The sequence below is a fragment of the Orycteropus afer genome, unplaced genomic scaffold (genome assembly GCF_000298275.1).
Source record: "Orycteropus afer afer isolate SDZICR_OR568_19922 unplaced genomic scaffold, OryAfe1.0 scaffold00264, whole genome shotgun sequence".
Lineage (NCBI taxonomy): Eukaryota > Metazoa > Chordata > Mammalia > Tubulidentata > Orycteropodidae > Orycteropus > Orycteropus afer.
The window spans coordinates 395,038-419,762 of NW_006921851.1; the positions used below are offsets into that span (position 1 = coordinate 395,038).

Consider the following 24,725-nt stretch of genomic DNA (forward strand, 5'->3'; position numbering starts at 1 on the left):
GGCCGGCGGGCCCCCACAGCAGTTCGCACTCTCCAACTCCGCGGCCATCCGGGCCGAGATCCAACGCTTCGAGTCTGTGCATCCCAATATCTACGCCATCTACGACCTGATCGAGCGCATCGAGGACTTGGCGCTGCAGAACCAGATCCGAGAGCACGTCATCTCCATCGAGGGTGAGCGGCGCTGGGGCCTGCGGGAGCTGGGGAGCTGGGCGCTGTGGGCCAAAACTGGCCACGCTCTCTCGGTCGGGCTTCCTGCGCGCTTGCCGACCGGGCCACGAGGTTTTCTGGTTCGCTGCGCAGCAGGGCCTTTGCGCAGGCTTCGTCATGTCTGGTCTCGAGACATATTGGGGCTGGAGGTTGGTCCCCTGTCAGGGGAACCCTGTCAGAGTGCGCTTGGAACCGCAGAGGCTACTCTGGGCTGGGGTCAGATCGGGGCAGGCCTGGCTGGGGAGGGTAGGTGCGGCTAGGGGCCTCAGAGGGATGGGAGAGGCCGCCACCAAAGAAACATCTCAGCAGCTGCTCGGCTCTTGCCCCGCACCGGGCGGGGATTGGAGCCCGTTAGTGCATGGCCGCTGTCCCAGGCCCAGTTCCTGAGGGCCAGGAGGGTGGCGGCGCCGCGCCCTCTCCGGGCGCACACACCCCCAGGCCGTGGCGCTGAGCGGGCTTACGGGTCAGGTCTGGCGCGGGTTCCGGGGCCGCAGCCGCGTAGGCGGCCACCACCGCTGTTCTTTGGAGAGGCTCTTGGAGTGGGCTGGGGGCTGCCGGTCTCTGACAGACCTCCAGGGACACAGCATCCTGAGCCCCAGAACGCAGTGAGCTGCTCAGCACTCCTTTTTCTAGGTTTTTGGGTCTTGGGCTTTCGGCTGCTGAGGGGCAGAAGAAGCGGATGAACGCTGCTTGTAGATGTCCCCTGGCATAGTGACATTCGAGAGGGAGATGGGCAGATGGGCCTTGCCCCGGACCATCTGCTGCCTCTTCCAACTCTCTGTTTGAAGAGGGACGCCCACCAGCATTTCTTAGTGAAAATGCCAGGGAGAGTGCAAGACCTTTTACTGATGACAAGGGGTTGTGGGCAGGTAAGGCCCCACTCTCCTCTTCACCTCTTTGTGTGAGGCTCCTGGCTCCTTCACCTGAACACCACTTTTCTGCTTTGAGAGGTCCCCAAAGCTGTGGACAGAGCATTTGGTCCTCTGTAAGTAAAGCACCCCACTTAGAGCTGGGATCCTATCCATTGTTGTAATGGTTTCAGATTGACTTTCTTCTGTCCTTTTCCCAACCTTCTTGTCTCTTTCTTCTCAAGGTTGTGTTCATTGTGAACTAATTAGGTGATGGCAAAAACTCATTAACATGGATCTGAGTCAATGGCCTGAATCACCCTTGTGATTGGGGACCTGGAGATGGCATTTTTGTGAGCCAGGGGCCCCGAAGAGGAGGAGAGTACCAATTTTTTTCTAGTGGCTGCAGCAATGGGCTCAAGCATAGCAAGGATTGTGAGGATAGTGCAGGACTGGGCAGTGTTTGATTCTGTTGTACATAGGGTCATTATGAGTCGGAATAATGTTGGAGCTGACTCAATGGCACCTAACAACAACAACAGGTGAAGAGGGTGGGAGAAATGCCATTTCTTGCAGTTTTACTGTCCCTTGGAGGAAGCAAGAGAAGTTCCAAATCACCTCCAATATAAGCATCCTGTTCCTTTTGGAGTGTGAAGAGATTTAGTGGGGAGCCTGAAGGGGTAAAGGATGAACCATCTGCTCCAGAGCCCTTCTTTGGAGCACGAAGAAGCAGGAAATCAGCCAAGTTCTGGGTCTAACTCCAGCTTAGTTAGTGGACCCAGTCCCAGCTTAGGCACTCTCTGGTTGGGAATCTTCTGCTATAATGTGAGGGCCGTGGCTCCTAGGATGCATTAAGGTTCTTTGCTGCCATCTTAAGTGCAATATGACAAGCAGAATTTTCCCTTTTGGAGCCCAGTGACACGACCAACTTCCCTATTGCAGTTTGGAAATACACTGTTGTTCCATCTGCTTAGCTGAAAGCTTGGTATTGCCACTGTGAAATCATGGGACCTGATATCTCCCGGTCACTAGGCCTTGCTGCCACGCACACATCCATTCTCAGTCTCCCTCTCATGATCCTAGTTCCCTGTTCTTTCTTGGCAAGGCTTTCCCACTATTTTCTCCTTCTCCTCTTTTTTCCTAGCTTCTTTCCTGGAACCCATCTTTGTTGCCCAGCTATTCTGCTATAGGCAGGCTTTAAAAAACTCCCCCATCTCTGCCCTAGATCCTTCCTGCAGTAGAGCCTCTCTCCATCTGCCAAACCATATTGCTTCTGCCCTGCAAAGCAGTATCCCTGCCTTTTCCAAGAAAGGAGAGGGGCTATGCAAGCAGGGCGTTTCCCTCGGTGATGATGGGCCTGGATAGAGCCCCTCCTGCCAGGCAGAGCACCCCCATATTGAGGTTGTTACATAAAAGTGTATGTCAACTTGGAAGCTAGTCTGTATGTTTACTAGGGTATGAGCTTGGTAGTGGGAAGGATTGTCATTTTCAGAGTGTGATAAAGCCTTCTCACTCTGGTTAACATTTTGTTCAATGATTTCTTTGTCTCAGCCCTGAAGGAGATCAGGTGGTGTAGTTAGAGGATCTATTTGGGAGTGAAGAAGATGGACACTTAGCCCAGCTGTCCCCTTTCTGTCCCTCTCAGCCAATTCTGACCCCCCTATCCAGAGCTATGATCCTGAGGAAAATACAGAGAAGCACTGGGCTTTTCTTTGTTTCGGGGCAGGATTTGAAGGTAGGCATGTCATTTTAAAAAGTTCCTTTCCCACAAAAGGCCAAAGAGAGAAAAGAGTTGTCCATTTGGTCTTGGGGAATGTAATAAGTGTACCTAAGAGCTGAGGACTGAGGGATAGAAGGCCTCTGAGCTGGAAGGGGCTTTAGGAGTCACCTTTCATTGGTAGGGAAACTGAGGCTCAGGGGAGGGAATGATCCATGCTATTACAACTAGGGATAGTGCAGGGCCTCAGGCAGGAACGTGACATTTCCACCTTCCAATAGAAGAGCTTCCCTGACTTGCTGTGTCTCCTGGCTCTGTCCTAAAAAAGAGGGGCCAAAGCTCAGTCCAGATGGGAGGACAGCTTGGGCATGCAATATCTCCTAAGATATTGGACCCAGCAAGCCAGAACCCTGGAGAAGCTGTTGGGAAAAACCACCCTTCAGAGTGTAGGATGTGGCCTGCATCTGTGGGCACAAGCTCCGAGAGTCCCTACTCCACCATCAGTCTCCTCCTCTGCAGGCCTGCTTAAGGCCTTGTGGGGTTCTGGAGTTTGTCTGGTGTTTCATTACTTATCCTATGATTTGATCCTGATGACATTCCTGTGATGGAGAAAGGACAAAAATAATTGTATCCATTTTAGACAGGGAAGTTCTCTCTGAGCTAATTTGCATTTCTTTTTGTTCCTTGGGTGAGGATTCCCCAACCAGGCTATTTATCACACTCTCACACTCTGGGGGAGTTGTAAAAATATGCATTCCTGAGACTCTCTCCTGGTAGGCTGGGATGGGGGCCCAGGGATATGCATTTGTAACTTTCCCAGGTGATTCTGGTAATTAGCTGGTTTAGGGACTGAGTACCTCCTGAGGCTTGCTTATTTAGGACATTGCCCTCAGGACTCTAGGAATTCTGAGAAAGATCCTATCCGTTTGGGTGCTAGTAGCTGGGGAAAGCTGCATTTGTTCTAGATACATCTATTTAGCTCCTACTGTTTGGCCCAGTTGCATCTAGCACAGTTTAAGACTGCAAGGAAGAACAAAAGGGGGTAAAAGAAAGAAAAGGAGCTGTGCTCTAACTCTAGACCTGAAGGTCTGGCTTGGGCACCTGCCCCCCAGGCATACTCATGGGAGAAATGTATCAGCCTGTAGAAGGCACCAGAGGGTAGATTGGGGAACTGATGGGATAAAAAGCCCAGATTTTGAGGAAACCAGGTGAAAGGTTAGCATTTTGCTAAGATTTCAAGATCCCTTACCTTGAGGTCAGAGGAGAGGTATGGGAAGACGTATGTACCCAGCATGACCTCAGACTGGTCAGCAAGATAGAAAGCCTAACCCATTCAAGCTAATTTCCTGAGTGCCAAGTCTCAGCCTGTGGAAGATACCATATGAATAAAACTGTCTTTACTCTTAAGTAATACCTGCTTAGCTCACACCACTTATTTTTCTGTGTCATTTATTTCTTTAATCAAATGTGTATGCCAGTGTGGGGCCCAGGGAGGCTCTCTATGCAGGGGCAGCAGGCCTGCAAAAGGCAACCGAGGTAGGGAAGTCTAGGGTGGTGTTTAAGGAGTAGCAAGTTAGTCTCTATGACTGGGGCATTGAGATCATCCATAGGTGATAGGCAAAAGTGGACGACAGAGTTCTGAGTAAAGGGGTTTATTATGCTTTGTCTTCTGTTTATTTATTTGTTGACAGCTTTCTTTGTTCCACAGAACAGCTTGAGCTAGTGCTTCATCCTGCAGGAGATGGACCCGTCAGAGAAGATTTGAGCAAGAGCAAGGCTGCAGGTCATACTTGAGCACACATGCTTTGGTGGCAGTGTGTAGGGTTGGTTAGATTGAAAGCCTTGGGAATAGCCCTGGGGGAAACACTAAAGGCTGACTTTAGGCAGGGAGAAGGGTGGTCGATGAGCTCTTGGTGTCCACACTGCTCATTTACATCTGAGCTGTCTCTGCCAGCTATCAGTGATCTCTAGCCTCAGAAGTAGAGGGGGAAACAAGTGGGAAAGGCTTAGGGGAGGTGAGGTTGGGGAAAACAGATACCCCCCAAGACTTCCTATGGGCCTGTCAGCATTGCTCTGCTCTCCTTTTTCTAATACCGTTGAGTCGGCACATAACATACATACTTAGGGAACTTGAAGTTGCTTTCCTCTTAATCCCTTGCTGACTTCCACGTTACAGGCCAAAGGGCAGGTAATTTTGGAGCATGGAGCTGAGCCCTTGGATTATGGAGGTAGAAAGGGGAGGTGACCTGCTTTTAGGATGCACCAACTAGGCTGGGACAGAATTCTGCCAGTGAACATCCTCAGGGCTGTCTGCTGCAGACTGTAATAAGCCTTTTGTAGCCATTATAGTTCATAGCTGATTTTCTCATAGGTTCTTTTCAGGTATGCAAGTATCATCCCCATTTTAATCTTAAGAGAGGTGAAGTAATTTCCCTGAGGCTGCACAGTAAGTGTCAGCACCAGGAATCTCACCTGTTTTCCCAACCTCAGCTGTGGTAGTTAAAGTTGTATGTCAACTTGGTTGGTCCTAGTTGAGTGGCAGGGTAGTTGGTGGTAGTTATTCCCCATGATGAGACTGGTAGTCAACTCCATGGTGGGATCTACCACAAGCAGCTGAGTAGCTGCTTTAGGGATGTGGTCTGCTTCCTGTATATAAGCAGCCACTTTGGGAATGGTCTCTAACTTATGGCACTCTTGAACCCTATATGTGGCTGTGTCATTGTTCAGCAGCCTGCCGTGCTCTGCCGACCTTGGGACTTTCAGTGGACTTGAATTAATGGCCTGCTGTGTGGTTTGGTAACACTGGGACTATGCCTTTTTGCTTGTCAGCCTCAGCAGCCAGTAGCTGAGTGAAGAAAAGCCTCCAGCTTCAGTGGGCTGGGAGTAGTAGGTAGAGCTGAATCCCAAGGTTGAGGGGCTTTCACTCAGCCCCTAGAGCCTGGCACTTTGAACTTGGACTTAAAGCCTCTAAACTGTAAGAGAATAAACTTCTGTTTCTTCAAGCCATCCCATTTGTGTTATATTCTTGTCAGAGCAGCACTAGGTAACCAGAACACTCTGATCTGAAGTTTTCCCCAAATAAGCTGGACCAAGTAAGTGCTCATGGGCCAGGCTAGAAACCCAGGCAGCCCTTTTAAGTTGCTTCTGAGGGAAGATGCTTTCTGAGAGTCACAGTGACTTTGAGTTTAACTTTTGAAAACTTGTAGAATATGGCTTAAGAGTGAATTAGGAGTCCTCTTCCCTGCTATAATTTTCTTCTGGATGTCTTGACTCCCCCACTGAACAGTGGCTTTCTGGGGTGTCCCTCCCTTCCATGAGTAGTGTGGACGTCACATATAGTAGACAGACACTTGCTCAAGAAACACTTAAAAAATATTTTTTAAAGTTTTTATACTTAAATATATGCTTAAGTGACAAAAAAGTAATGTATGCTTATTGTAACATATTCAAATAGAGAAGGAAGTAGAAAGAGAAATGTTTACTCTTGCCTCTCTCTCCTGATAACAGTGGGTATGCATCCTTCCAGTCTTTTTTCTACCCCTACGTATATACTCTAAACTACTGTTTGCATTGGTTTGATATTTGTGGTATTTCACAGCGGAGGTATGATTTTTGTGAAAAGCCCTATAGCTTTTTTGCCTTTTAACACCGTGTTTTGAAGGGGAGCCAGAGGACAAGGAGACACCTATATTCGTTTGCTTATTTGGTGGCTCCCTGGGCTGGGAATCAGGACACTTAGATTCTTCCTCCTGCTGTGCCACTAACTAGCTGTGAGAACTCAGGCAAGTCACCCCACTGCTTGGGGCCTGGGTTCCTAGAATTGAATCTGTTGTATTTAGGTAGCAAGTTGTGACCCTACACATGAGTATTTGAAACCCTCTGGGTCCAGCTCTCTACCCATGGGTCTTGTCAACAAGGGGTAGAATTGGAGTCTCTAAGCTCTGGTAGCATAGTGCCTGAGGCACTTGACTGCTAACCAGAAGGCTGCAGGTTCAAACCCATCAGCCACTCCTCAGAAGGAAGGTTGGACAATCTACTTCCATAGTGATACTGCTTTAGAAACCCAAGGAGGAGTCACTGTGACTTGGGTCTGACTCGACGGCTCATAACAACACAACAAGCCCCATTAGGCATCAGAAGTTCTGAGCTGCTCTCCTTGATGCAGTGCTTTGCGATGCACTACCTCAGAGCCCTTAAGGAGCTGATAATTAGAAAATTATGGGGATAACAGAGAGGGAGGTGAGATTTTCTGTGCCTCAGTTACTTCATCTGAAATTGAGGAGTATGAACAGTCTGACTCTTAGGGTTGTGCTAAGGATTAAAAGCACTCAAGTGTGTAATGTGCACAGAGCAGTACCTGGCACGTGGTAAGACATATTAAGCATTAGCCATTATCTTAAAAGGCTGTGTAGTATTCTCTTTAAGGGTATTACTGTTTATTGTGCACATCCTTGTGCATACATCTTTGTGTACTTGTCTGATCATTCTTTCGACAAATTCCCAGAAGAAAAATGTAATACTGTTGGGCATGTACATTCCTAAAATTTCACTACCCACTACCAGCTGACCTTCCAAAAGGGGGCAAAAGGGCTGTTCTTTGCTTTACCAACTTGGCTCCTTCTCGCCCATTCAATAGGTTAAAAAATTATTAAATGACTTTCATTGTTGTTTAATTTTGTGTTTATTTGATTACTAGTTGTTGTTGTTGTTATGTACTGTTGAGTCGGACCCGACTCATAGCGACCCCTCCTTGGGTTTCCAAGGCAGTATCACTGCGGAAGTAGATTGCCCCATCTTCCTTCCGAGGAGTGGCTGATGGGTTTGAACGGCCAGCCTTCTGGTTAGCAGTCAAGTGCCTTAGGCACTATGCTACCACAGGTCCCTGATTACTAGTAAGAGTCTGTTTTAAAACATTTCTGTGGTGCAGTGAATACTTGGTATGGCCTTTCTAGCCATAGTCTTTGTAACTCCCATGGGATTACTGGTTGGAACCATGCAAATAAGGTTTGTAGAACTCTGATGTTGGGATTGTTTAGTTTTGTCACTCTGCCAAGCTTAAAATGAGCCCTCCCCCAGAGGCAGAGGGGGGTCTCACTGCCATCAAGTGAGAAGAGCTGGAGGTGAAGTATAGCGAGTCCTTGGACTTGAGATCCCTGCGGTGGACCTCCTTAGTTAAGAGATGCTCCAGCAGAGAGACACTCTGGCAGAGAGAAGCAGCAGTGGAACCGAAAGGCATGAGATAGAGGGCAGGCTTACCTGGCCCACAGAGCGAGAATGCTGAGTGCCCTTGGGCTGGGTTTGATAATTTGTTGCAATGGCCACACAGAACTCACAGACAATACCATGATTATAAGGTATACTAGGGAAGTAACAGGCTACAACTCAGGTTCAGGAACATGCTCGGGATACAATTCTTCAATCAGGTCAGTCTCCCCTCTGCTTTGCCCTCAAGCATGCCTCTCTGGCCCTTGGCCTCTTGGTGAGGCATCTGCCATGCTCCGGCAAGTGTTACAAAATTATTTTGGCTCTGCCAATAGGTATACCTAGGTGTACCCCACTCCATCAGCAAGCATCCTGCGAAAGGGCACTCAGCTTTCTCGCCACTGTGTCAATACATCTGGTTGATAGAACTCTGTGGCGTAGTGCCTAAGGCACTTGACTGCTAACCAGAAGGCTGGCAGTTCAAACCCACCAGCCACTCCTCAGAAGGAAGGTTGGGCAATCTACTTTTGTAGTGATACTGCCTCGGAAACCCAAGGAGGGGTCGCTATGAGTCAGGTCCGACTCGATGGCACATAACAACAACAACATCAAACCCAGCAGAGGAGTAGTGAGTGCCATGGAAGGGATGGTTGGTGTCAGAATTGGTGAAAGGCTGGAGGGTGGTGGTATGTCTGGCTTCACAGGAATAACCCTTGAGCTGCTAATGGTGATTCTGTCTTCCTCTTGTAGAGTTTGAGGAGGTGAGAAGATGCCGCTTCCATACCCTTTTTTGCAGTTTCTAATCATCTGTATATTTCAAAATTCTGTTCATGTCCTCTATTCATTATTTTCTTGGTTTGTTACTCTTATTTGAGAAAATTTAATCACTTAATATACATTTCTTTAAAGTGTATGTTTCACAATTTGCTGGAAATAAGTCACTATCTTGATTTTTCAGTGATGCTTTGGCTGAGCTGAGGGAGCTGTCCTCTGGGCTATAGAGGGGAGCCAGGCTGGCTATCCCCAGCCCCATATCACATAGTTCCCACTGTACCTCTTTATAGGGTTTATTCCCCTCTTTCTTTTCTCTCAGCATCCCTCCTTGTCTCTTTTGGTGTGCCTGCCTATAGCAGTTTCTTTCTTGCCTTTTATTTATTTATTTATTTTGATGGAATGTGGATGTAGAACCCCAGCTCATAGAATGGGGCTGCAGGCCAACCCTAGCCCTTAGCCTGAGTGTGGTAGGGTCTGAAAGATCCAACCCTTCAGTGTTCCTTCCTCTGCTCCTTGTGGAACTTCAGCCCTTTGCCTCTGCTCTGGCCCTGCATCTGGGAGGGCCAGATGTCACTTTACTGTAGGAAAGTGAGTTGGCAACTTGCTCTGAAACGCTTTCTCCTTGGTTATTGTTTCCAGACTGTTTGGTAGAGATTGCATGGTATGGTAGAATGAATCTTCCACCTGGTCTGTTTTCTGTTGGAGCCCTCCAGACTGGTAGTTAAGGACCTGGGCTTTGGAGCCAGGCTGCCCAAGTGTATATCCCAGACCTACCACTTAGTCACTGTGTGACCTTAGCTCAGTTACTTAACCTCTCAGTGTCTTGACTTTTTCTTTGGTAGAATAAGGATAATATGCACCATTTCAACAACATGTGTGGTAGTTAAGGTTGTCAGTTTTGCTGGGCCTGGTTGAGTGGCTTGGCTGCTGGATGTAGTTCTTCCCCATGGGGAAGTTGGTAATTTACTCCATGGTGGAATCTGCTAGAGCAGCTGAGTAGCTGCTTTAGGAATGTGGGCTGCTCCCAGTATATAAGAAGCAACTGTTTTTTTTTTTTTTTTAAAGTTATGCTTTATTGAAATAGAATTTATGTACAATGTATAAGAAGCAACTTTGAGGAAGGTCTCCAGATTTTTGGCATGCTTGAATCCTACATGTAACCAAGTCATTGTTCAACAGGCTGCCATGCCCTGCCGATCTTAGGACTTCTGGCCTGCTATGTTGTTTGGTAACATTGGGAGTATGCCTTTTCACTTGTTGACCTTGGGTTTGTCAGCCTCAGCAGCCAGCAGCTGTCTGAGTGAAGAAAAGCCTCTAGCTTCATTGAGGCAGAGCTGAAGCCCAAGGTTGAGGGGCTTTAATCCAGCCCCTAGAGCCTGGCACTTTGAACTTGGACTTCTAGCCTCCAGAATTGTAAGGGAATAAACTCCTGTTTGTTTGAGCCATCCCGTTTATGGTAGATTCCTGTCAGAGTGGCACTGTTGTTGTTGTTGTGTGCCGTCAAGTCGCACCCAACTCATAGTGACCCCTCTTTGGGTTTCCGAGGCAGTATCACTATGGTGTAGATTGCCCAATCTTCTTTCCGAGGAGTGGCTGGTGGGTTTGAACTGCCAGCCTTCTGGTTAGCAGTCAAGTGCCTTAGGCACTATGCTACCAGAGCTCCTTAAGGAGTGACACTAGGTAACCAAAATAGATTATGGTACCTAGAGAGTGGAATGCTGCTCTGACAGATACCTAAAATGTGGAAGCAGGAGTAGAGTGCGTCCTTGACCCAAGATCCTAGCATGAGAGTTTCCAGCAGAGAGACCCTGGCAGCAGAGCCAAAAGACTGGCGTGAGACAGCGACAGCCTTATCAGCCCATGGAGGAGAAATCTGGAGGCCACTGGGTAGGCGGCTTCTTGGTGGAGTGGGTTGCCTTTGGGCATTAATTGGTAGAAAAGACTGGCATGAAATGGAGTAGCAGGTTGGCCAGCCCATGGAACAAGAAAGCTAAGTGTCCTTTGGGCAGGAAAATTCCTGGAGGAGTGGATTGTCCTCGGGCATTAATTTATAGAAGCAGAGAGACCAATGAAACTGCAAATAGAGCTGTGTCAGTCAGTCTCAAGGGTAGGGCCATGACCTTTTTGGGGTTGAAACCACCACAGCCTTGTAGGTTTCAAAGAGTCAGAACTTCACCAACTTGGTTCTAGAGTGTGGGGCTGCTCGTTCATGTGAGCCAGTGGGATGGAGCTTTAGCTGCTGCCCAAGAGTAAGGGGGCAGGGCTACCATGCCCAAGAGGGAGAGGAACGGGGCCCACCAGGCCAAAGGGGTGAGGTCATCACTCAGAGGAGCTAGGGGACTGGAGCCACCCAGTGAAGGAGATCTGTACAGGTGCCAAGTTGATAAGGGGTGGAATTGTGGTAGTTAAGGTTGTTGTCAACTTGGCTGGGCCTGGTTGAGTGGCTGGACAGCTGGATGTAGTTATTCTCCGTGGTGAAATTGGCAATCAATTCCATGATGGAATCTCCTGGAGCAGCTGAGCAGCTGCTTTAGGGATGTGGGCTATTTCCAGTATGTAAGAAGCAACTTTGAAGAAGGTCTCCAGTTTATGGCACGCTTGAACCCTGCATGTAGCCAAGTCATTGTTCAGCAGCCTGCCATGCCCTGCTGATCTTGGGACTTCTTCTGGACTTGAATTAGTGGCCTGCCATGTTGTTTGGTAACATTGGGACTGTGCCTTTTTACTTGTCAACCTTGGGCTTGTCAGCCTTAGCAGCCAGTAGGTGAGTGAAGAAAAGCCTCCAGCATTGGACCAGGAGCAGGAGGCAGAGCTGAAGCCCAAGGTTGAGGGGCTTTGATTCAGCCCCTAGAGCCTGGCTCTTTGAACTTGGACTTCTAGCCTTCAAAATTGTAAGGGAATAAACTCTTGTTTGTTTGAGCCATCCCATTTGTGGCATATTCCTGTCAGAGCAGCACTAGGTAACCAAAATAGTATGACAGTAAGTTAATATATACAAAGCTTTTAGCAGGCCATAGTAAGTTTCAATATGTAGTAGCAGTTGTTTCATGGTTCATAAAGTAATTGTTAATTGCTACCTTCACAAGGTTATTTTGAGTACCAAGTATGACCTGTAGGTGAATGTGCCTTGTCCAGTGCTGGGATTTGGTAGGTACTCCAGGACCTGGACTCAAAGTTTGGGGTATTTTGGTACATCCCAGCCAGGTCCAGGGCAGGGGTGCCAGGCTGTTGTTTGTCAGTGGTTCAGCTGATGGGCAGCAGACCCTGGGACCACAGGTTGTTACAAGTGGTCTGCACTGTCATGTGTGCACCTAGTATTATCTTCATTTCATTGTTTTGTATTTTGATTAGTCTCTTCATGAATTTACCACTGTCCAATAGAAATGTGAGTCACATCTGTAAATTTAAATTTTCTAGTTAAAAAAAAAAAAACCTCACTGCCTTCGAGTTGGATCTGACTCATAGTGGCCCCTCCTGGGGTTTCTGAGGCAGTATCTCTATGGAAGTAGATTGCCCATCCTTCTTTCTGAGGACTGGCTGATGGATTTGAACCACCAGCCTTCTGGTTAGCAGTCAAATGCCTTACGCACCAAGCCACCAGAGCTCCTAATTTTCTAGTAGCCATAGTAAAAAACAGGTGGAAATAATTTTAGTAATGTGTTTTATTTAACCTGATATATCTGAAGGACAGGGAGCTCTGGTAGCATAGTGGCTAAGGCACTTGACTGCTAACCAGAAGGCTGGCGGTTCAAACCCACCAGCCACTCCTCGGAAGGAAGGTTGGGCAATCCTACTTCCGTAGTGATACTGCCTCGGAAACCCAAGGAGGGGTCGCTATGAGTCGGGACCGACTCGACGGCAAATAACAACAACAACAACATCTGAAGGACATATATACAATCAAGATGTGTTAATTATCACTGGTGTTTGGAATGCAAAAGTTGGAAACAAAGAAAAATCATTAGTAGTTGGAAAATACGGTCTTGGTGATAGAAATGACGCTGGAGATTGCATGACAGAATTTTGCAAGACCAACAACTTACTGATTGCAAATACCTTTTTTCAACAACACAAATGGCAGCTATACATATGGACTTTGCCAGACGGCATACACAGAAATCAGATTGACTACATCTGTGGCAAGAGGTAATGGAGAGAAGCTCAATATCTTCAGCTAAAACAAGGCCAGGAGCTGATTGTGGAACAGACCATCAACTGCTCATATGCAAGTTCAAGGTGAAGCTGAAGATAATTAAAACAAGTCCACAAGAGCCAAAATATGACCTTGATTATATCCCTCTTGAATTTAGAAACCATCTAAAGAATAGATTTGATGCATTGAACACCAGTGATCGAAAACCAGAAGAATTGTGTGATGACATCAAGACCATCATCTATGAAAAAGCAAAAGGTCATTAAAAAGACAGGAAAGGAAGGAAAGACCGAAATGGATGTCAGAAGAGACTCTGAAACTTGCCCTTGAGCAGAGAGTAGCTAAAGCAAATGGAAGAAATGAGAAGATAAAAGAGCTGAACAGAAGATTTCAAAGTGCAGCTTGAGACGACAAAGTCAATTATTATAATGAAATGTGCAAAGAGTTGGAGTTAGAAAACCAAAGGGGAAGAACATGCATTTCTCAAGCTGAAAGAACTGAGGAAAAAAATTAAGCCTTGAATTGTAACATTGAAAGATTCCATGGGCAATATGTTGAATGATGCAGGAAACATCAAAAAAAGATGGATGGAATACACAGAGTCACTATACTGAAAAGAATTCGTAGATGATCATCCATTTTAGGAGGTGGCATATGATTTAGAAGCATTGATACTGAAGGAAGAAGTCAAAGCTGCACTGAAGGAATCAGCGAGAAACAAGGCTCTGGGAATTGATGGAATACCTGTGGAGATGTTTCAACAAACTGGTGCTCCACTGGAGGCACTCACTCGGCTATGCCCAGAGATTTGGAAGACAGCTACCTGGCCAACTGACTGGAAGAGATCCATATTTGTACCCATTCCAAAGAAAGGTGATCCCACAGAATGTGGAAATTATCAAATAATATAATTGATATCATACACACAAATAAAATCTTACTGAAGATAATTCAAAAATGGTCGCAGCAGTACACTGACAGAGAACTTCCAGAAATGCAAGCTGGATTCAGAGAGTGATGTGGAGCGAGAGATATCATAGCTGATGTTCGATGGATCTTGGCTGAGAGCAAAGAATTCCAGGAACATGTTTACTTGTGTTTTATTGACTATGCAAAGCCATTCAATTGCATGGATCATAACAAATTGTGGATAACATCGAGAAGAATGGGGATTCCAGAACATTTAATTGTGCTCATGAGGAACCTGTACATAGACCAGGAGGCTGTCATTCGAACAGAACAAGGGGATACTGCATGGTTTAAAATCAGGAAGGGAGTGTGTCAGGGTTGTATCCTTTCACCATACTTAAATTCAATCTGTATGCTGAGCAAATAATCTGAGAAGCTGGACTATATGAAGAAGAACATGGCATCAGGATTGGAGGAAGGTTTAATAACAACGTGAGATACACAGACGACACAACTTTGCTTGCTGAAAGTGAGGGTGACTTGAAGCACTTACTGATGAAGATTAAAGACTACAGTCTACAGTATAGATTATATCTCAATATAAAGAAAACAAAAATCCTCACAGCTGGACCAATAAGCAACATCACAATAGATGGAGAAAAGATTGAAGTTGTCAAAGAGTTTATATTACTTGGTTCTACAATCAATGCCAATGGAAGCAGCAGTCAAGACATCAGATGATGTATAGCACTGGGCAAATTGGCTGCAAAAGACTTCTTTCAAGTGCTGAAGAGCAAAGATGTCTCCTTGAAGACTAAGGTGTGTCTGACATAAGCCATGGTATATTCAGTTGCCTCATATGCATGTGAGAGTTAGACAGTGAATAAGGAAGACTGAAGAAGAGTTGATACTTTGGAGTTGTGGTGTTGGTGAAGACTGCTGAAAGTAGTGTGGACTGCTAAAAGAACTAACAAATCTGTCTTGGAAGAAGTGCAGTCGGAATTTTCTTTGTAAGTGAGAATGGCCAGACTTTGTTTCATCTACTTTGATCATGTTGTCAGAAGGGAATATTCTCTGGAGAAAGATATCATGGTTGGTAAAGTGGAGGGTCAACAAAAGAGGGGAAGGCCCTCAACAGGATGGATTGACACGGTGGCAGCAGCAATGGGCTCAGGTATAGTAGGGATTGTGTGGCAAAGGACCAGGCAGTGTTTCATTCTGTGTTGCACATAAGGTCACTATGAGTCAGAGATGAATGGATGGCACAAAACAACAACAACAACATCTGAAGGATTAATTTTAGCATTAAATGTAAAAAATTATGAACGAGTTATTTTTGCATTCTTTTTTCCATCCTGAGTCTCCACAGTCCCTATAGCATCTCTCGACTAGGACTGGCCATACTGCATCTTCTCAGCACCCACCTAGGCCAGCTGCCATGGTGTGGAGAAGCAATTGTAATTTATCACCCACAAGATGCAGAATACCTGTCTGTTGAAAAAGTTGAACACAAGAGTGTATTCTCTGTATTCATACTAACCTTTCACCTTTTCTAAAGCAGTATTTTGAAACTTTTTAAAGAATATGCCTTCATACTCACATTACATTTTCATTCAGTCACTCAACACGTGTTTATTTATTGAACACCTACCACAGAGCCATTGAAACATGCTCCTGAATTCACAGTAGCTCTTTGTCACTGTTGTTATGTGCCATCGATTTGGACTCCCAACTCATAGCGACCCCCTTCTTGGGTTTCCGAGGTAGTATCACTATGGAAGTAGATTGCTGAACCTTTCTTCCAAGGAGTGGCTGGTGGGTTTTGACCGCCAGCCTTCTGGTTTGTCACTGTAGTTTATTAAAATCTGAAAAGACAACCACTGTCATTAGGGCTGTCCCCAAAAGTTGTTGGTGTTAAAGAAGTTCTTATGGTTCAAGTTGGCTCCTTCTGATTTCCTTAGTTCTTTCCAAAGAGAGGAGATGCGGGCCAGTCAAGGTTCCGTCGCCCCTTAGAATAGTAACCAGAGTACCTTGTGTCTGGGAAGAATGATGTCATGGACCTCTGTGGGGCAAAATTTCAGTGGCCTGTTAGTATCCTCTTTAGAACTGTGGCCAAAAGCTGTAGTGTGGTTAAGTCTTTTCATCCTGGCAGGTTCCTCTCTCTGCTCTCTGAATCTTCCTTCTCTGGCCTCTGTGTTTTTCACCAGCCTGGAAGATAACCCTAATGAGACCCATTGTCCCTTAATCACAGTAAGGGGAAGAGATGCAGGCAGTGAAACACCTTGAAAGCTCCCCCATTTCCCAGTGCTCCGGGAGTAGAGGATGGTAACTTCTGTTAATTAATTGGCTCCAGGACCAGTCTTGTGGGTTAAGTCTAGCTGTTCAGCCAGAGATTGGGCCTGTGCAGGCATCTAGATGAGAGTGTGTTTGCCTGTCAGTATGCTGGTGGACAGGAGGACATAGATGAGCAGAGCTGTTAGTGGACTAGCTGGGGTCTGTGTGTCAACATTTTGTGCTGGTGAAGTGCTGAACTGGGCAGTGCAGACTCTTAGAGAAGAGGCAGCATCTGATAGAGGCTGTTACAGGGAGCTGGAGAAGAGTGACCCTGTGGGCCTGCTTCTTCAGGCATGAGACCAGGCCCAGAGACAGGGGAAGAGACTGACTCAAGAGTTAGGGTCACTGTTTACCAGCAGAGCCAGGGCCAGAACTCAAGACCCAGTGACTTCAGTCTGCTCACAGGAGAAGATATAAGTGGGCAGTCCTGCCAGCCACTGCTACCTCCCCCTCCACCACAACCCAAGCAATAAGTCTAGGGTCATGTCACTGGTACAATCATACTGTTTCCCACACCCGATCCTGGCAGCACAGTGCAACATGGGCTGCTTTTGTAGAATTTTTTTGTTGGTTTGTTTCTTTAATTTATGGTAAGTAACATACAGTAGCAGGAAGCCTGTAAATAGGTAAATAGTCTGGGAAAATGTGTGGCAGATAAGAGAGTCCCTCTCAGCCAGTAGACCTAGATTTACATCCTTGTTTTTTTTCTCAGCCGACTTCCTAGCTATGGCCAGGGAGACCATCTCCACTGTGGCTATAGAATGGGAAGGCTGTCTCAGCTCATGAAGATAAGATGATGATGAGCCATGCCCAGGAAGGAGCACTTTAGTACTGCAACACTGGTACATGAGTAGTAAATGCCAGACGCCTTTTCTCCCTTGCTCTTGTTAATGCAGGGAAGGCCTTGCTTCTTGGCGGTGGGTGCCTGCAGGGGACCTCTTCTATAGCATGCCCTCCTGACACCTTGGATCTTGAGGCCTCCTCTAGTCCTACTGGAGAGGACAGCAATTGAGGTCCCTTAAGGATCTCCCTCTCCTGATTTCATTTCAGAGTAGGTACTGTCCTGATAGCCTCCATTCACTCATCACTTACTGGGTTTCTGTCTTTGCCAGCTAGGACTTAGGCATGTCAACTCTCCTCTTCCCTTGGGGCCCAACTGTTTCTCAGGTGCTTAGGGAGAAGTCCCATTTAACTGAATCTGCCCTATGACTGACCTGCCCTTCTCTGAGTGAACCTAAGCCTTAGAGCAACCCTCAAAGGAGGTGCTATTATTCTCACACATAGGAGAAAAGTGGGTCTCATGGAGGCCAATCAGCAGCATAAGCCATGCTGGGCATGCAGCCTGGCTGTCCAGCTCTGGACCCCTTGCTTTCAGGTTTTGTCCTGTCAGTCCCAAGGTTAGTGTCATGAATTGAATTGTGTCCTCCAAAAACATGTGTGTATTTGGATGGGCCATGATTTTTAGTGGTTTGGCAATTATGTAATGATGGAGTCATCCCCCATGATGTGATCTGATGTGATCAGCCAATCAATTTTAAGGGGATTAGTGTGGGATGTAACACTGTTACTCAGGTCATATCCCTGATCTGATGTAAAAGGGGTGTTCCCTGTGGTGTGGCCTATATCACCTTTTATCTTATAAGAGATAAAAGGAGAGAAAAGCAGCAGAGATCAGGACCTCAGTACCACAAGAAAGAAGAGCTGGGGGCAGAGTGCATCACTTGGACTCATGGTCCCTGTGCTGTGAATCTCCTAGATCCAGGGGAAGATTAATGCTAACACACATGGATATCTCCAAGGAATACCAAGCCCACAGATATTGAAAGGCACCAGGGACCTTCTCCCAGAACTGACAGAGAGAAAGCCTTTCCCTAGATCTGGTGACCTGAATTTGGACTTCTAGCCTCCTAAACTGTGAGAGAATAAATTTCTGTTAAAGCCATCTGCTTGTGGTATTTCTGTTATAGCAGTGCTTGATAACTAAGACAGCTGGCATACTTGATGGCTGCTTCTCAGCAGCTTCTCCCATGGGAGCTGCCATGCTGGGCCAAAGTACACTGCCCTTTCTCGTGTGAGTGCCAGTCCACATGGGCCACCTCATGCCCTTTGCTGACAGCCCTCCCAGCCTGGCATAGAATGCTCATCCTGTTGTCCCTCCCCAGAAAGCCTTCCCTCTTCAACCCCTGCCATGGTCCCTCAGTGGTCAAGGTTTCTTCTTGTTTGGCCTTTGCTTAAGGTGGTGGTCTGTCCCAGATGCTGAACCTGGTATAGACCAGTACTGCTGCTGAGTTCCCAGCTCAAGACAGAGCCTACTCCTTAAGTGCTAAATGTCCCAGGAGTTGTTTCAGACTGTTAAATAGCCACGGTGCCCCTACTTCCTATACTAAGTCATAAAGCAAGCTGTCACCTAAGCCAGTGGCAATGTAGGTCAGGAGGGTCTTCAGAAGATCCCAACAACTCATCCAAGTGCTAGTGTGGTCTGTTGCCTAATTCTAGAGCCTGTGTGCACCCAGTAGCATGTTCTGGGTGTGATGAGGAAATTTGCTGGGGCTGCTGGTGTCCCTGTGGAGGGTGCTCAGGTGACAAAAGAGCCTTGGCTAGCTAGGGCAGTGAGATGGAAAGGAAGTGTCTTTAAGTTGGGTTCTCTAAAAAAACCCATAAACCAATTAAGCTTATACATTTATATATCTATCTATATGTATCTATCTATCAGAAGTTGGTGAATCTGAGATTGGCAAGTAAGGTGGCAGACTGTTGGTTCATAGGTTGTAAAGGCAACAATTCCAAGATTAGCAGGCGATATGGCAGGCCACCGGTTCAAGTCTAGATGATGATGAGCCAGGTGCGGGATACTGAGCAAAAAGCCAGAGATCTTTCCCAGAGCTTTTCCATATGTACTAGAAGCAGGCCACATCCCTTTCAACTGATTGACTGTTCATAACAGAAGTGTTTATCATAGAGGTGATTACATTATATCAGATCTCATCATGGGGAATAACTACATCATAACTTCTAAACCACTTAGAATCATGGCCCAGTCAAATTGACATACAACCTGAACTATCACAGAGAACTTAGGCAGTCTGGTGCTTCTGAGGAGCTGCAGAGCTACCAGAAAAGGGCTTGCACAGTACCAACCTACCTGTGGGCCCTAATGGGAAGAGGCCATTTTTGGAGGGGACAGAAGTCTTCCTGAGATATACTTGTCTCTCCTGATTCACCAAGGAACTTGTCTGAGTTTTTGACCAGTGTTTGAGCACACTGTCCAGTTCAGGATGTTGATCCTTTCTGATCCCAGAAGAAGGAAGGTATGTCAAGGAGTACTCCTCTGGGGACTCATACACCTCCTTGAGGGATCAAAACTGTGACAGGATTTTAGATTCAGGTACCTTATAGACTAAAACATGAGTACCCTGATTTTTTTTTTTTCCCTTCACTGTTACTTGGGTGAAAGTTTACAGAACACATTTGTTTTCCATTCATTAGTTCATACACATTTTGTGTCATGACATTGATTACAATCCCCATAATGTAACAGCTTTTATCCTACTTCCTCCCTATGGGAACCTTTTCCCTGTGTCCTTCTTTCCTATGCATTCCTGCCTTCTGAGCTATCTCCCTGTGCAAATGCTGCACTTTTGATCTCCCATGGTTGACTGTTCTAAAGAGTGTACCTACCTGGTATAATTCTTTACCTTTTAGGCCTGTCTGTTGTTTGGCTGGAAGCCATGGGAGTGAGTTCTATTCCAGGCCCAAAGGGTATCTAGGAGTCATAGTCTTGGGGGTTTCACCAGTCTCTATCAGACCAGTTAAGCCTTTTTAATGATTTTGAGTTTTTTTCCACATTTTTTCTCCCACTCTTTCCAGGATCTCCTACACTGTTCCCTTTCCAAGTGGTTAACACTAGTAGCTAGGCACCATCTAGTTTATCTGGTCTCAGGGTCATGTAGGCTGAGGTTCACATGGTCCACTAGTCCCTTGGACTAATTGTTTTCATGCATCTTTGATTTTCTTCATTCTTTGTTTCAGATGAGGAGAGACCAGTTGTATTTTAGATGGCCTCCTGCAAGCTTTTAAGATTCCAGTCACTAACTGTGGTGGTTACATTTGTGTGTCAACTTGGCTAGGCCTGGTTGAATGGCTGGGCAGCTGAATGTTGTTATTCTCCATGGTGAGATTGGTAACTAAGTCCATGGTGGAATCTATTGAAGCAGCTTTGGGAATGGTCTGCTTCCCGTATATTAGAAGCAGCTTTGGGAATGGTCTCTAGCTTATGACACGCTTGAACCCTGCATGTAGCCATGTCGTTGTTCAGCAGCCTGCCATGCTCTGCTGACCTTGTTACTTTCAGTGGACTTGAATTAGTGGCCTGCCATGTGGTTTGATAACATCGGGACTGTGCCATTTTGTTTGTTGACCCTGGGCTTGTTAGCCTCAGCAGCCAGTGAAGCCTGAGTGAAGAGATACCTATAGCTTCAGTGGGCCAGGAGCAAAAGGCAGAGCTGAAGCCCAAGGTTGAGGGGCTTTCACACAGCCCCTAGAGCCTGGCACATTGAACTCGGACTTAAAGCCTCCAGACTATAAGAGAATACCTGTTTGTTCAAGCATCCTATTTGTGGTATATTCCTGTCAGAGCGGCTCTAGGTAACCAGAACACTAACTTACCAAAGTAGGATGTATAACAGTGTTTTTTTTCCCCCCCCTTTGGCATTGCAAGCATTTGGAGGCACATTTTTTTTTTTTTTTTTTTTAATGTGATTTGGGTGAAACTTAACAGAGCAAATTCACTTTCCATATAGCAATTCATATACACTTTGTCTCATGTCATTGACTATAATTTACCACAGTGCAACAGCTGTGCTCCCACTTCTTCCTGATAGTTACTTCTACCCTGTGTCCATCCCTCCATGAACTCCTGCTCCCTGAGCTGTCTACCTATTCATAAACAACCCTACTTTCTCCCATGATTGTTCTCTCCAAGGAGTGTTTCTACCTCAGGTAAATGTTCAACTCATATGCTTGTCTTTTGGTTGGCTGGAAGCCACAGGTGTGGGTTCAATTCCAGACCTGAAGGGCAGCTAGGGGCCATAGTCTCAGTGGTTCCACCAGGCTCTGTCAGACCAGCAAACCTGGTTCCCACCTTTTTTTCCCCAAATGATTTTGAGTTTTGTTCCATGTTGTTCTATGTCTCTATCCAGGATCTCCTACATGGATTCCCCACCGAGTGGTTGACAGTAGTAGCTGGGCACCATCTAGTTCTTCTGGCCTCATAGTTGTATAGGCTGCAGATCGCATGGTGTACCAGTCACTAGGACTAATTGTGTCCATGAATCTTTGGGTTTTTTCATTCTTCTTTGCTCTGGACAAGGAGAGACCCGTCGTTGCATCTAGATGGGTGCTTGCAAGCTTTTAAGATCCCATTTGCTACTCGCCAAAGTAGGAGGTGAAACAGTGTTTTGTGTAGAATATTATGTCAGTTGATCTTGATGTCCCCTGTGACAATGGTCCTGAGCCCACAGGTTCAACTACTTGCTCCCTCTGGGTAGCTGGCTGTGACCAAGAAGTGACTACAACCTTGTCCCTTATGAGCTCTACTATACACCTGGGAATTCAGATCATACAAATACACTTATAGGACCATTGTCTGCCAACCCTGTACATGCTCTTAGGTACACTCCCCGCTTCATGGACATACCTAATAGTTCAGCCTTTAACAGTATTTTTGTGTAGTATGTTAAGGCAATTGAGCTTTATGCCCCCGTGACTATGGTCTTGAGTCTGCAGGCCCAGTGTGAATACCCTTCTCTAAGGACTGGTCCCTTCTGACAATATGGGCAAAGTATGAGAGACAAAAGTCTGGCCATTTTAATTTTTAAGGAGGATCCCAGCTGTACTTCTTGTAAGACAGATTTGTTCATTTTTCTAGCAGTCAGTGGTACATTCAGTATTCTTTGACAACACCACAATTCATATGAATCAATTCTCCTCTGGTCTTCCTTTTTCATTACGCAGCTGTTTTACACATATGAGGGTATTGGAAATACCATGGCTTGGGCATGTGCATGTGCATTTTAGTCTTCAAAGTGACATCTTTGCTCTTAAACATTTGAAAAAGGTCTTTTTTTTTTTTTTTGAAAGAGGTCTTTTGTAGCAGTATTGCTCAGTGCAATGCATTGTTCCATTTCTTGACTGCTATTCCATGGGCGTTGATTGTGGATCCAAGTAAGATTAGGTCCTTGACAATTTGAGTCTTTTCTCCATTTATTATGATGTTGCTTATTGGCCAGTTGTGAGGATTTTTTTTTTTTTTTAATGTTGAGATACAATCCATACTGAAGACTGTAGTTTTTGATCTTCATCAGTAAATGCTTCCTGTTTTCACTTCCAGCAAGCAAGGTTGTGTCATTTGCATAGGCTATAAATGAATCTCCCTCCAATTCTGATGCCATATTCCTCTTCTTGGATTATTTGCTCAGTATACAGATTGAATAAATACAGTGAAAAGATATAACCCTGACACACACCTTTCTTGAATTTAAATCACGCAGTATCCCCTTGTTCTGTTTGTGCAGTTGCCTCTTGGTCAATGTACAGGTTCCTCATGAGCACAGTTAGGTGTTCTGGAATTCACACTGTTCTCAGAGTTATCCATAATTTGTTATGATTCACACAGGAGAATGTCTTTGCATAGTCAGTGAAACACAGGTAAACATCTTTGTGGTATTCTTTCCTTTCAGCCAGGGTCCATCTGTCATCAGAGGAATAATATTCCTCATTCCACATCTTCTGATCCAGCTTGAATTTCTGGTAGTTTTCTGTCTATGTACTGTTGTAACAGTTTTTTGAATTATCTTCAGCAGAATTTTACTTGTGTGTGATATTTATATTGTTCAGTAATTTCCACATTCTGTTAGATTACCTTTCTTTGGAACAAGCACAAATACAGATCTCTTTTACTCGGTTGGCCAGGTAGCTGCCTTCCAAAATTCTTTGCATAAAGGAGTGAGTGCTTCCAGCACTGCTTACATTTGTTGAAATATCTCAGTGGGTATTCCATCAGTTCCTGGAGACTTAGTTTTTTGCCAATTCCTTCACTGGACTTTTTCCTTCAGTACCACAGGTTCTTGATCATATGCTACCTCCTGAAATTGAGTGTCAACCAATTCATTTTGGTACAGTGACTCTGCATATTCTTTTCATCTTTTGATGCTTCCTGCATGTGCCATGTAATGCATACAAAATGCCCACAGAATCCTTTAGTACTGCAACTCGAGGCTTGCATTTTTTTCTTCAGTTCTTTCCGCTTGAGAAATGCCGAGTGCTTTCTTCCTGTTTGATTTTCTAAATCCAGGTCTTTCACATTTCATTATAATACTTTACTTTTTCTTGCTGCCCTTTAAAATCTTCTGTTCAGCTCTTTTATCTTGTCATTTCTTCCATTTACTTTAGCTACTCTCCATTTAAGGTCAAGTTTCAGAGTTTCTTCTGACATTATTTTGGTCTTTTCTTTCTTTCCTGTGTTTTTAATGGTTTTTTGCTTTCTTCTTGTGTGCTGTCTTTGATGTCATCCCACAGCTCTTCTGGTCTTTGGTCATTGGTGGTCAATGTGTCAAATCTGTTCTTTAGGAGGTCTCTAAATTCAAGTGGAATATACTCAGGGTCATATTTTGGCTCTCATGGAATTTTTTTTTTTTGTGATTTGGGTGAAAATTTACAGAGCAAATTCACTTTCCATACAGCAGTTCACATACGCTTTGTCTCATGACATTGACCACGATTCACCACAATGCAACAGCTCCCCTCTTACTTCCTCCCGACAGTCACCTCTTCCCTGTGTCCATCCCTCCACGCACCTCTGCCCCCTGAGCTATCTCCCTGTGCATAAACAGCCCTTCTATTCTCCCATGACTGATCTCTCCAAGGAGTGTATCTACCTATTGTAAATGTTTAGCTCATATCCCTGTTTTTTCTTTGGCTGAAAGCCACAGGTATGGGTTCAATCCCAGACCTGAAGGACAGCTAGGGGCCATAGTCTCAGTGGTTCCACCAGACTCTATCAGACCAGCAAGCCTGGTCCCCCCCCTCTTTTTTTTTTTTTCCAAATGATTTTAAGTTTTGTTCCACATTGTTCTCCCTCTCTATCCAGGATCTCCTACATAGATCCTCTTCTGAGTGGTTGACAGTGGTCACCAGGCACCATCTAGTTCTTCTGGCCTCATAGGCGTATAGGTTGTGGATTGCATGGTGTACCAGTCTCTAGGACTAATTCTTTAAAAAAAATATATATATATATATATATATATATTTATTTATTTTTTATCGTGATTTGGGTGAAGATTTACAGAGCAAATTCACTTACCATAGAGCAGTTCACATACACTTTGTCTCATGACATTGACCACAATTTACCACAATGCAACAGCTGCCTTCCCACTTCCTCCCGATAATTACCTCTTCCCTGTGTCCAACCCTCCATGCGCTCCTGCCCCCTGAGCTGTCTCCCTGTACATAAGCAGCCCTTCTTTCTCCCATGATTGTTTTCTCCAAGGAGTGTATCTACCTCAGGTAAATGTTCAACT

General features: G+C 45.6%; 1 protein-coding gene across 1 annotated transcript in view; it reads left to right on the top strand.

The window, feature by feature from the left end:
* AGAP3 (ArfGAP with GTPase domain, ankyrin repeat and PH domain 3) overlaps positions 1-24,725 on the top strand; it is a 122,704-nt gene that overhangs the window by 429 nt on the left and 97,550 nt on the right. Inside the window, exon 2 of the mRNA XM_007950146.1 lies at positions 2-173. Within this exon, the coding sequence (XP_007948337.1) occupies positions 2-173 (172 nt within the window). The remainder of the gene's footprint in view (position 1; positions 174-24,725) is intronic.